At 43.4% G+C, this 13131-nt stretch overlaps 1 protein-coding gene across 2 annotated transcripts in view; it reads right to left on the bottom strand.

Annotated features, from left to right (window-relative positions):
• Nucleotides 1–865: 865 nt before the first annotated feature.
• Nucleotides 866–13131, bottom strand: part of trpc5b (transient receptor potential cation channel, subfamily C, member 5b) — a 31672-nt gene continuing 19406 nt past the window's right edge. The window contains exons 5-12 of one of the 2 annotated variants that reach the window (XM_029701546.1): nt 11324–11402; nt 10853–10992; nt 10376–10698; nt 9616–9811; nt 8677–8886; nt 7312–7353; nt 3171–3260; nt 866–3025 (exon numbers count right to left, since the gene is read on the bottom strand). In XM_029701546.1, the coding sequence (XP_029557406.1) occupies nt 2156–3025; nt 3171–3260; nt 7312–7353; nt 8677–8886; nt 9616–9811; nt 10376–10698; nt 10853–10992; nt 11324–11402 (1950 nt within the window). In that variant the 3' untranslated portion in view covers nt 866–2155. Of the gene's footprint in view, nt 3026–3170; nt 3261–7311; nt 7354–8676; nt 8887–9615; nt 9812–10375; nt 10699–10852; nt 10993–11323; nt 11661–13131 lie in introns of both variants that reach the window. The other variant, XM_029701545.1, reaches the window with a different exon arrangement.

Raw genomic sequence — 13131 nt, 5'->3', positions numbered from 1 at the left:
CCAATAGGGATGTCCAATATCAAATTGACCATGGGCATTACGATTGGGTCTTGTGCAGCTGCACGTCGAATTGATGATTACTTGGGTGCTGTGGGCAGGCTTGAAATCGACCCAACCCAAGGAAAACTGTTACGGTACACTTAATTCCGTTACAATCTTTTCCTATCATCTCGCAAAGCTCAATTTTGGGACGAGACTGACTTTATCCTATTTACACTTTGTAATGGCAGTCACTCTTTAAGCTTCAAAGGACAAGTCTAATCCACAGCAGGAACTTCATTTATACTGTATAGGCATTGTCTTTCTGCATTGGAATGCAGCCTTGGAATAGGAACTTCATATTGGCGCTGGAGTTGGACCACAATGTATGGGCCCAGACACACATATTGTAATGCGGCCTATTAGCAAGGAACTAGAGCTGTATATGGACTTAGCACTGTTACCCACCTGAAGTCCCTTGGTTAATCAACCACCCTCAAAGCGTAGGAGCAGGTTAATAACGTTATTTTACGCTCCAGGCATTTTTATTTTCCACTCCCATAAAAAAACGGAACAAAACCGTTCCAAGCTGTTCTTGACTTTATTTTGCTGGTCAGAACAGTGAAAACGGAACGAAAATAATTATGGTTCTGTTCAGAACGAACCGATTGGAAAATATACTGGATAAAAATATAAACGCAACATTAAACAATTTCAAAGATTTTACAGAGTTACAGTTCATATAAGGAAATCAGTCAGTTGGAAAGAAATTCATTAGGCCCTGATCTATAGATTCCACATGACTGGGAATACAGATATGCATCTGTTGGTCACAGATAGATCCCTTTTTTAAAGGTAGGGGCGTGGATCAGAAAACCAGTTAGTATCTGGTGTGACCCCCATTTGCCTCATGCAGTGGGACACATCTCCGTCGCATAGAGTTGATCAGGTCCGGATCCATGACCGGGGGCTGGCTTCCCCGACCACCATCCACGCCAAAATACCAAACTTTTATCAACAACTACTTCCTCAGATGACGAGAATCTGAACTCGTAAAAGTGTTCATTTTTAATTGATGAGACGGCACATTAAGGTAAACCATGAATACTGCAACTAGCGAATGCATTGCGCTGTCACAATTGCCCAGAGTATAGCTATTTTTGGACATTTCAGTGCTGTTTTGTGTGACCACAGAGGCCATCATATTACATGGCTCAGTCTTGGAATCCTAGTTCTAAAGAATCAGTCAAAAATAATGTAATGTATTTTAGTAGATCATTCTCATTATCAAATAAATGTATTTGTATACAAGCTTGTTTTTGACAGCAATTAAACATTGTTTGCGTCGGTTTCCTCTTCTAAATTGATCTTGAGTATTATAATTCACAGCCATCTTGACAAAATAAATTAGATTAAGAGTAAACATAAGACATTGATAAATGTTACTCTGCTAATATCGTGCATTACCTGTCTCAATAGCCAAAAACTGGTAGTGTCTTATTTCCAAGAAAATATAGAAAAATACAGCTTTCATAGAAAAACAGAACAGTATTATTAGTTAGTTGTCCAAAAACAACTTGTAAAGATTCAACCTGCAAGCCTGAAATAAATGTAGGTCACACGACCTTGTCTACCATGATAATAACCATTCATGTTTAGGTTATATGACATACCAAACAGAACACACTGTAGGGGAAATGTGGCACATGAGGAAAACATGTGCATATGGAACAACACTGCAAAACAGTCTGGTAAAAGACAAAAAAAACTTGCAACGAGATTAAACATATTCGTAAGAGAGAAGTTTGGACAATGGTGATACCTCAGCTGTGTATATGAACCCTTTTAATCTCAGTGATATTTTGATGAGTAAAATAGAAATAACTGGCTCTCAACTGTATGAAAACAAGTGTTAAGAGAGGATGGTGAGCTTACAGACCCAATGATCTAAGGATCACAGGTAGGTGGCAGTATGCAAAGATGTAGTTATATTGCAATAGATAAAGCTTCTTCTTTTTTCATTCTATGTTTAGAATCTTCCTACTTTGCTATGATATCTTTGTGAAAATGAGTCCTGGGTTTTGTATACTTGGGTCAGCCACTTATTCATTCTGTCCTTTCAGCAGAGTGACCTGAACACACAGTAGTATTTTGTCAATATTCCGGGGGGGGATCTCTAAAGCTGTGTTGTGATGGAGTCCTCCTGCTCAGCCCCCCACTCAGAGGAGTCCAGCTCGTCACAAGGTCCTATCCAGCCCTCAAACATGTCCTCACTAGAGCCCAGGAGGACAGCCCGGGAGCTGGAGGCCGTGATGCTGGTAGCACAGTGCAGGGGTGGCAGGGAGTGGCCTGGCGGCGGTAAGGAGTGGCCCGTGGGTAGCAGGAGCAGACTGTCACTTCTGTTAGCCTGCTGGGGTGACCCCAATGGCAGGGCCTGGGGAGGGGCATGTGGTAGCTCCTTCAGGTTCCTCCCCAGGTGGAACAGGCTGCGTGTAACCGGGGGATTGGGGGGGATCTGGATGTCCGGCCAGGTTGTGGGCTGCCGAAGCAGACCGTCTGAGATGCTGTAGGTGGGCTGGTGCATCCTGGGAGGAGGGGACCTGGCCTCTGGGACGTGTCCGTTCATGCGGGAGAAGAGTAGGCCCAGCCGCCTGATGGAGTCTCTCTTGGACTTGGAGAAGCGTTGCAGCCGGCCACTACTGCGGGTTAACGCAGCGGAGGACGGGGGGGAGGAGGAGAACCTGAGCCCGTTGCTCTTTGGTCTGTTGTCCACTGCCCCCTCTGCCCCTGACATGGACTTAAAGAGGGCGGAGACGCTGAACCCAGAGTCCTTGCTCTTCCTCTCAGTGATTGACGTGCTGAAGGATACCCCCTTGGCCCCTTGGTCCCTGGACTGACCCTGGGCCTGTCCAGCCCCTTCTTCCTCGTTGGCCTCGTCCTGCTGGGTAGCCTCACTGCTGGATGAGTAGGTCCTCCGCGGAGGCTTCCTGTCCCCCAACAGGTCCAACACCTCGTAGCGGAAACTGGAGATGTCCTGCTTGAGCTCCTATGGATCAGTTAAGAGGGGGATAGAGGCGAAGGATAGATCCACAATGAGGGACAGTTAGATATTGCTCAATGACTATGATATATATATATACAGGAACATTTTGGGGATGAAAGCTTACGTACACAACTTCTGAGATACCTACCTTAAAATTCTCCTCTGTCAGACCCTCGTCTGTCTTAGCACTGCGGATCATGGCTGCTACATACCTCTTCACCAGGTTCCTGATCACCTCCTATACACAAAGACACACAGCAGAGAAACAATCACATTAGACACACTACTACAGTATGAAATGAGTGGTGAAGTCATGGGCACATTCTAGAAACAAGCATATTTTTCTTGGTAAGCTATTTTTGTAGACTTGTACCTCCCTAAGTAGGAAATAATCTGAGATTTGGGGAAAAAGGCTCTTCCTTCCTTGCATGCACACATTTGCATGTTGTGTTTAATAAGGAAAAACTGTTTAGGCATATTCATGACATTTGTATTAGCTTGAGATGAAAATCTGGACGTACATAACTTTGCATTAATTTGCATGTTTAGGACAATGGACCAATGGTTGAAATCAAACCAGACTTTTTCTTTTACAGAACAATAATTTGGTGTAAAAACAACAATTTAATGAATTGTGGAAGAGGATATTTGTGGAGGTGTTTGTAGATTGCATCTAATAGTGTGCACTGGAAGGGTAAGAGATACACTATACAAAAGTATGTGGACACCCCTTCAGATTAGTGGGTTCGGCTACTTCGCCCACACCCGTTGCTGACAGGTGTATAAAATCGAGAACACAGCCAGTGCAATCTCCAAAGACAAACATAGGCAGTAGAATGGTCTTACTGAAGCGCTCAGTGACTTTCAACGTGGCACCGTCATAGGACGCCACCTTTCCAACAAATCAGTTTGTCAAATTTCTGCCCTGCTAGAGCTACCCCGGTCAACTGTAAGTGCTGTTATTGTAAAGTGGAAACATCTAGAAACAACAATGGCTCAGCTGCGAAGTGGTAGGCCATACAAGCTCACAGAACGGGACCGCCGAGTGCTGAAGCACGTAAAAAATGGTATGTCCTTGGTTGCAACCCTTACTACCAATTTCCAAACTGTCTCTGGAAGCAACATCAGCACAATAACTGTTCGCCGGGAGCTTCATGAAATGGTTTTCCATGGCCGAGCAGCCGCACACAAGCCTAAGATCACCATGTGCAATGCCAAGCGTCGGCCGAAGTGGTGTAAAGCTTGCCGCCATTGAACTCAGTGGAAACGCATTCTCTGGAGGGATGAATCATGCTTCATCATTTGGGTTTAGCGGATGCCAGAGGAAACCTACCTGCCCCAATGCATAGTGCCAACTGTAAAGTTTGGTGGAGGAGGAATAATGGTCTGGGACTATTGTTCATGGTTCGGGCTAGGCCCCTTAGTTCCAGTGAAGGGAAATCTTAACGCTACAGGATACAATGACATTGTAGACGATTCTGTGCTTCCAACTTTGTGGCAACATATTGGGGAAGGCCCTTTCCTGTTTCAGCATGACAATGCCTCTGTGCACAAAGCGAGGTCCATACAGAAATGGTTTGTCGAGATTGGTGTGGAACAACTTGACTGGGCTGCACAGAGCCCTGACCTCAACCCCATCAAACACATTTAGGATGAATTGGAACGCCGACTGCGTGCCAGGCCTAATCGCCCAACATCGGTGCCCGACCTCACTAATACTCTTGTGGCTGAATGGAAGCTAGTCCCTGCAGCAATGTTCCAACATCTAGTGGAAAGCCTTCCTGGAAGAGTGGAGGCTGTTATAACAGCAAATGGGGGACCAACTCCACATTAATGCCCATGATTTTGGAATAAGATGTTTGATGAGCAGGTGTCCACATACTTTTGATCATGTAATGTATGTAGGCATACCACTCACCTCACCACATGCACTAAGAGTTGCCTCAGTGCATCCCTTTCTCTGATAGGTTCTGCCCTATTCCCCAAACTCCTTCATTTGGAGCAGCAGCTGTATTCTTTGATACAGCAGTTTCATTAGACAGCGCAGGCTCCAGTCAATGCATTCGGTTTTACAAGTCAGCTGAGGAGCCCCAGCAGCACAAGGCCTTAACTGGGGGAAATGAAGGGGAGGGGGGGGAGAGGAGGGCCGCCAAAGGTTGAGCTAATTGCAATTACTGTGGTGAGCACCGACTAATAAACAAATGAACATCCCACTAGGCACACACTGGTTGAATCAACATCATCTGTCAACCTACTGTAACGTGGAATCTTCATCTTAAATACGATGACTTAACCTGACTAACAAGTTGTTACGTCAATCTTATTTCAACATAATCATCAGAACTGTGTAAAACGTTGAAATTGTGTTAAATTCCGCATAGAAACTTTTCAAATCTTTTTCATCCTATCATCATTGCCTAGTTAAATAAAGGTAAAAAAAAAAAAAAAGATATTTAAAAAAACATTCAATATATATATTGTTGGGTGGTTGAAATTGTTGAATTTCATATTTGATTAGACATATTTATTTTGACCGTATTTCAATGTCGATAGTAAAATGGTACGTTCGATTCGACGTCATCGTTTCAACAAAACGCTGTATGTGAAAGTAAATTCAGAGTGAGGTTGGGTTTCTGTAGGCTACTCTGACATCTGATTTGCCCAAAGGACACCATCATTTCAACGTGAAGCTAGGAATATTATCATTCGTCCATTGCTGATTGGACCTTTGGAAGTTTAGAAGTAGTGAACATTAGCCTTTTAAATGTTACGCTTAAGGCACGATATTAATAATTTCACTTTTACCTTTGGATATTGTCTTTTTATGTGTTATTCATAATATCTACTGTATATACTATCCAAACAGAAGATACCTCTCCTTCAAATGTTGATTTTTCGGTTGCATTCACGGTTAAATATCCAGTTTGTCTACAAATTAGTTATTAATATGCTGGATTCACGTCTCAACCAACAATCTAAGTAAAAAAATAGCACAAAATTGAATCAAACTTTAAATGCACTTCAAATAAAGTTTGATTTGATTTAGTCCTATTCTTCAACTTAGATGTTTGGCTGAGACGGAGACGTGAATCCAACATATTAATTATTAACTTAGAAATTTGAAATCAACCAATCCTCCTTCATATAAAAGACAATATCCAAAGGTAAAAGTGTATTATTAATATAATGAATTTGGCATCCTTTTTATAGGCCTAATGATACTTCCAAAGATCCAATTTAACCATGTTTGAATACCATATATAGTATAACGTACATGTTGAAATGATGGTGTCCTTTGGGCAAATCAGATGTCAATGTAGCTTACATAAACCCAGCCTCACTCCAAATGTACACTCACATACAGCATGTGTTTAAAAAAGGGATTTACTTTCAACTATTATGTTATTGAGGGTGTCTACGCAAATGAGTATGGAAGCTGATCAGTGGTTAAATGTGTTGACGTAATAGCTCAGCTGTTTCTGAAACTAAGCAGGGTACAAAGCGATAGGTGTCTGGATGATAGACTTGTTTTCACTGACATGCCTTACTCCTCATAAACCAGCAGGAGTCACTGTTCAGGCAGGAATCGTTGGACTGTGGCGTTGTGTTTTATTTCAAGATACCTCTTTATTTAGGTTGAAGGCGTGCCATCGAAACAATGACGTTGATTCAAACATACCATTTACTATCAACATTGAAACAAGATCTAATGAAATATGAAATACAACAATTTCAACCACCCAATACACTGTATATTGAATATGGGATGAAAAAGATTTGAAACATTTCTGTGGAATTTTAATTTAAACATATACTGTACATAGTTCTGTGATTATGTTGAAATTTGATTGATGTCACAACCTGTTAGTCACGCTAAGATATTGTGTTGAAGTTTGACCCTAATTTCAATGTTTAAACGAGATGAAAACAGTACCGGTTGATGACTTTATTTTCAAATCCAAATGTGTTTTTCCATGTAGATTCCACATCACAATAGGTTGAGAAATGATGTTAAAACAACATTGATTGCGTGTGCCAAATTGGGACATGCCTGGGATCAAAATGAAACCTACCGCCAAGCTCACCACCACCATAACGACGACACGTCCAGTAACTGGCACCTGTTCCCCACTTTGCTCAAATGTCAACGGCGTAATAATACATTCTAATACATAGTGTGCTGTGCAAATGTCCTTCATGCAGCTCAACAATGAGGCGTCAAGGGGGTGTGTGTGTGCGCGCGCATGCATACACTCTGGTCCATAGTTATTATGATAGCAGCTTTTTACCTGATAATGCTGGTTCTGAATCAGGTTGTCAGCATGCCGCTCCTAGAACAAAATGAAAAAGCAGAAGAATGAAACTACTTTTGTTCGTGCGCAGCATTTATATTAACCGCACAAATGTATTGGTATCACTCTAGTGGCGTCTCTGCTGAAGCATGTTACATGTGTGCTGTGAGAGTGACGCAATGCACATGTTCTAAACAGTGGCTAAAGAGCTAAGGAATTTAAAGGTCCAGAAGTATTTGGACAGTAACGTTTTGTTTTGGAACTGTGCTCCAGCACTTTGGATTTGAAATTATACAATAACTCTGGAGTTGAAGTGCAGACTGTTAGCTTTCATTTGAGGATATTTTCATCCATTATGAGTGAACCGTTGAGACATTGCTGCACTTTTTGTATATAGTCCCCCTCGTTTCAGGGAACCAAAAGCATTTGGACAAATTCACTTGTGTATTAAAGTAGTCAAAAGTATAGTATTTGGTCCCATATTCCTAGCGCGCAATGACTACATCAAGTTTGTGACTCTACGAACTTGTTGGATGCATTTGCAGTTTGTTTTGGTTGTGTTTCAGATTATTTTGTGACCAACTGAAATGAATGTTAAATAATGTATTGTGTCATTCTGCAGTCACTTTTATTGTAAATAAGAATAGAATATGTTTCTAAACACTTCTACATTGATGTGGATGCTACCATGATCACGGACAGTCATGAATGAATCTTGAATAATGATGAGTGAGAAAGTTAGGAGGCAAAAATATCGCACCCATGTGACGATCATTTCAGACTTTGTTCCATTACATTTTCTCCTCTTCAAACCAAACTTCTGATTCAAGAGGGTGCATATCCATTATTATCCAACGTTATACCCCCAAAAACATGTGTCTGTTGTGTTTGGTGAAGGTAACGCGAACGCCTCTGCGTAAGCAGGGGTGTGGAGGAGTAGAACAGTGGAACGGTAGAACAGGCGGTTGCTGCTGGTAGAGGAGAGACGTTCAGCTGACTGGGAGACATCCAGTGAATTTGGAGCCTGAGGAAGGGTTGCTTGGCAACATGTGCCTGCCCACTGCAGCTGGACGCTGGATAACCAGGATATACAGACCCTTGTCAGTGACTTCACAGCTGGGGGAAACTGATAGCCCTAACACTATTCTCAAGCTCTCCATAACATTTACAGGCAAGGATCCCATAAAACGTATACGGTTGTGTTATGGTATAGAAATAGAGGAGCAAGGCGATGATTGTAGTAAAGCAATCGCATGTCTTCCACTGATATGACACAGCGAAAAGGAAACTGCCAGGTGAGAATTTAGTGAGTGTGTGTACACTGTATACTAAATTGACTGTACAGGTTTGTAAATGTTGTACCGTGAACTCCTTTAAGTTCTCGTGTTTCCTCGGGTCGTCAGGACTGGGATGGTCCCGTCCACACAGGCGGTTGTGCGTCCACACACACAGGTACCACACTGACTTGGGGCTGGGGACGATGTTGAAGGGCGGAGGGAGAGTTCCTCCCTCGTCAAAATAACTCATCCACAGCTTGGTGCGGGCAAACTTCCATTCAATGTCCGCATGGTCCTGTACAAGGGTATTTAGATATTAAAGGAGGGCGGCACCATCAGAATTAAATCTCTCTTACATCCTATGCGATCACATTTACTATCACTGAGTGTGATGAAAAACCCACTTAATAGCAGGGCTAAAATAACATTTGATCTGCTTGAAATAAAATGGTTTCCTTAACATGTAGTTACATCCTGTCTTCCCTTTCCCTAGATGTGCCTTAGGCAATGCACTGTTCTCTGATGGGAGGGACGGGGGTTGATTGGTGGATTGTAGGATCTGTGTGGGTGTGTGGTGTGTGTGTGTGTGTGTGTTTTGTCCCTGGGAGCTGTGCATTTTCACACAGCTCCCAGGGAGAGTGATACATGGGCAGGAGGCCCTCTACCATCGGTGCTTACATAAGCTCTCGCAGAAAGGTTAGTTGGAGGAAAATAAACAGATATAAATACGTCTCTGTGTGATGCCTGCAGACCCATAACTACAAACTCTCTAAGATGTTTGACCTGCCTTTCATGATCTACAATATATTTTATCGCAATGACTCATTCTGGTTCTTATTCCTGCTGAGATTGAGAGACACTTTGCATAACTTCTTGAGATCAACTGCAAGCGCCGCTTGATCATTAAGCACCAGCAAGAGCTCCACGAAAAAGATGGGAAGGGCCATGTGACTTCCCCTGACAAAGGAGCTAGCAGACCGCTGAGAGAGAGCTGGACAGAGAGAAACGGCGCAACGGGACTCACAGCGATGAGCTGATAGGAGTTGTTCATCATGGCGATGAGCATGTTGAGCAGCACCACCAGAGAGATGACGTTGTAGGTACCGAACATGGTGGCTCCCACAAACTCTGTGAACTCATGGCGCGCCTTCACGTTGGTCACGTACAGGTTGAGCAGGCCGAATATTGACCAGAACAGGGACTGCAACGTCTCGAATAGCCTGGGAAAGAACAAGATATACAGATATTATCTTTTTTAAAGCCAAACAGCAGAAGCCTTTGAATCCTAAACAGATGTTTTGCATTACAGTTACTCAATGTAATATTAAAACCTAGAAAACAGGCGAGCGATGCAAACTGCTCAATCTCCAAAATGACTCAGGGGCTGGAGGAAGCAGATGAGATGTAGTACACTGCAGTATCTTTTATTCATTACGGGACAGGGAGAGGATTATGTGCATACTGCCGGTTTCTGTGTGAAACCTCGGGGAACACATGAAAAAGTGCTTTTCAATTACAATAGGCATTGGAGTATAAGACCCTATGTGGAACCTGTCACCCTCTTCCCGAACAATTCGCATCTCTTCATGTTCCGTCTCTGCTCCCCTCCCAATATCTTTCAAGCTCCTTCCTTAACCCTGCCCTCTACCTCTTCACTCCCCTCCTTGTCTCAGAAAGTACTTGTCTCATTCATCTCTCCATATGCTCTTCTTTCTCTGTCTATCCAAACCCCTCCTTTTGTCATGACACACTCTTTCTAGGACAAGGGCCCTCAGATGACTCACGTAGAGAAGGCATTGTTCTGTTTCTCGCAGCGGATGCCCTTGCAGTTGTTGGGCTCGTCCGAGGCCTTGGTCTCGTAGTAGAAGTACAGTTGGTTGAGCCCGTTGGCGAAGGCCAGCAGCACCAGGCAGTAGATGAAGAGGAACTTGAGGATGTCCAGCAGCATGCGTCCCAGGGAGATCTGCAGAGGCCCCAGGTGGGAGTTGGCTGTGAACAGGGAGATGAGGCGCAGGGAGCTGAAGATGTTGGCGATAGCAAACAGGCCCTCGGCGATCAGCGTCGGGTGCCACATCTCCCACTCCTCCCGCGGCCGAGAGCTGTTGTACTGTTGTTGAAACGGAGAGAGGCTGTTAGCTACCTGCCAGAAGGCCATGGTTATCATATTGCAATGTGTAAAGCGGGCAAAAAGAAATAGACAGGAATTTCTTAGCCCTCAAAATATCATCAACTCATCTTGAAAAGATAAACGTGTGACTTACCTTGAAGTAAGCAACTATTTTGAGTGAGATAGTGGCCAAGTAGAGAGAGTTCATGGCAAAGTCCATCAGGTTCCACCAGTCATGGACGTACTCAGTGAAGCCTCCGTCCCACATCTCCTTTATCTCAGCCCAGATGAAGCCTGAAGGGGAAACGTGTCAAGTCAGTAAGACACATGGCATTGCACACTACAATTAATGTCACCTGTCATGATATTTTTTTTCTATCAGCACAACTAGTCCAAATCAGAAACAGATTCATGGCAGCAAATACAGCATTGTATTTCTCAATATCCACCCAGTTACCGGTTAGATCCTGTTAGAGATGGATTATAATGATAAGGCCTGTGCATGATCATGTAAAAAGGTACGACACTGACCGATAAGGATATCTCTCTATCCCTACTCCTCTTTACAGTGCTGGACGCTATAAAACCTCCCCCATCACTGCCTGCCACCCCACCCCCTGCTCACCCAGCACCCAGGGAAGGATCATCCACTCCACCACGGTGGGTGGCGGGCCCTGGACGTGCAGGTCTGTTCTCACGATGTGCTGGGAGGCCAGGAGGAGGAGGAAAAGAAAAGTCAGGTAGGAGGCTGTGTGGCAGATGAACTTGATGAAGGGCTTCTTGATGAAGAGGCCCAGGGCGCTCTTGGGGGCCAGCAGGTAGACCAGGGAGAAGATGGGGAAGAGCAGGCCGATGGTGAAGCAGGTGACCAGCTTGACCGCCCAGTGGCGTCTACGCCACCCGGGGAAACCGTCGTACCACAGGGTGGCCAGGAGCTGCTGGCAGTTTGGCTGGGATACAAACTGGAGAGGAAGAAAGTATCAGAGATGGAGGGAAAAACATCGGTAAGGCAAATCGAAACGGCAGTATCACCCTTGGTAAGCGCTATACAGGGTGATACTCAACCTATGTCACAACTCTCCTTCATTGGCAATAGATAACAGTTCAACTCCAGCCAACACGGGTCAAATTATTAGATCAACAAATAGAATAGAAGTGCCTGGGGAAAGAATACCACGATGGATATTGTACACATCTCAAATAGGCTTCTTCCAGTGCTTCGGATATAAAGTTGATGTGTGCTACAGATCATAAAGTTCCTGGCTCTTGCCAGCTTCCGTGCAGTAAAACTAACTTCCCAGTGTTAGTCCCCAGCGCTATCCTCCCACTGATGACCCCTGAGGTTGGCACTGCAGCTTACATCCCCCAGAATACCCAAACAAACAACCCTGCCAGCTGCACATGGAATACAACTGAACAATACCCAAACAAACATCCCTGCCAGCTGCACATGGAATACAACTGAACAATACCCAAACAAACATCCCTGCCAGCTGCACATGGAATACAACTGAACAATACCCAAACAAACATCCCTGCCAGCTGCACATGGAATACAACTGAACAATACCCAAACAAACAGCCCTGCCAGTTGCACATGGAATAAAAATGAACAATACCCAAACAAACAGCCCTGCCAGTTGCACATGGAATAAAAATGAACAATACCCAAACAAACAGCCCTCCCAGTTGCACATGGAATACAGCCGTGTGCAGAACTACTTGCTGTAGTTCGTATTTCTGATATCTGATATGTTATAAGCAGCATTGGCTTGCTCATTCAGTAGTACTGGAAACAGGCTTGTTTTGGATAGTTTACTGTATCACAAATTCATCAGGACAAGATGAATCTATAACCCATCTATAAACTAATCTATAACCCATCTACATCAACTCATCTGTAACCATCTATAACCATCTATAAACTCATCTATAACCCATCTACATGAACTCATCTGTAACCATCTATAAACTCATATATAACCCATCTATAACTTATCTATAACTCATCTATAACCCATCTATAAACTCAAATAACCCATCTACATTAACTCATCTAAAACCCATCTATAAACCCATCTATAACCCATCTATAACCCATCTATAAACTCATATATAGCCCATCTATAAACTCATCTATAACCCATCTACATTAACTCATCTATAACCCATCTACATTAACTAATCTATAACCCATCTACATTAACTCATCTGTAACCATCTATAACATCTATAACCCATCTACATTAACTCATCTGTAACCATCCATAACCATCTATAAACTCATATATAACCCATCTATAACTTATCTATAACTCCTCTATAACCCATCTATAAACTCATATAACCCATCTACATAAACCCATCTATAACCCATCTATAAACTCATATATAGCCCATCTATTAACTCATCCATAACCCATCTATAAACTC

This window comes from Salmo trutta, chromosome 19 (genome assembly GCF_901001165.1).
Source record: "Salmo trutta chromosome 19, fSalTru1.1, whole genome shotgun sequence".
In the NCBI taxonomy this organism is placed as follows: Eukaryota; Metazoa; Chordata; class Actinopteri; order Salmoniformes; family Salmonidae; genus Salmo; species Salmo trutta.
Note: the sequence above shows the minus strand (reverse complement) of the source record. Positions and strands in the feature narration are given on the sequence as shown.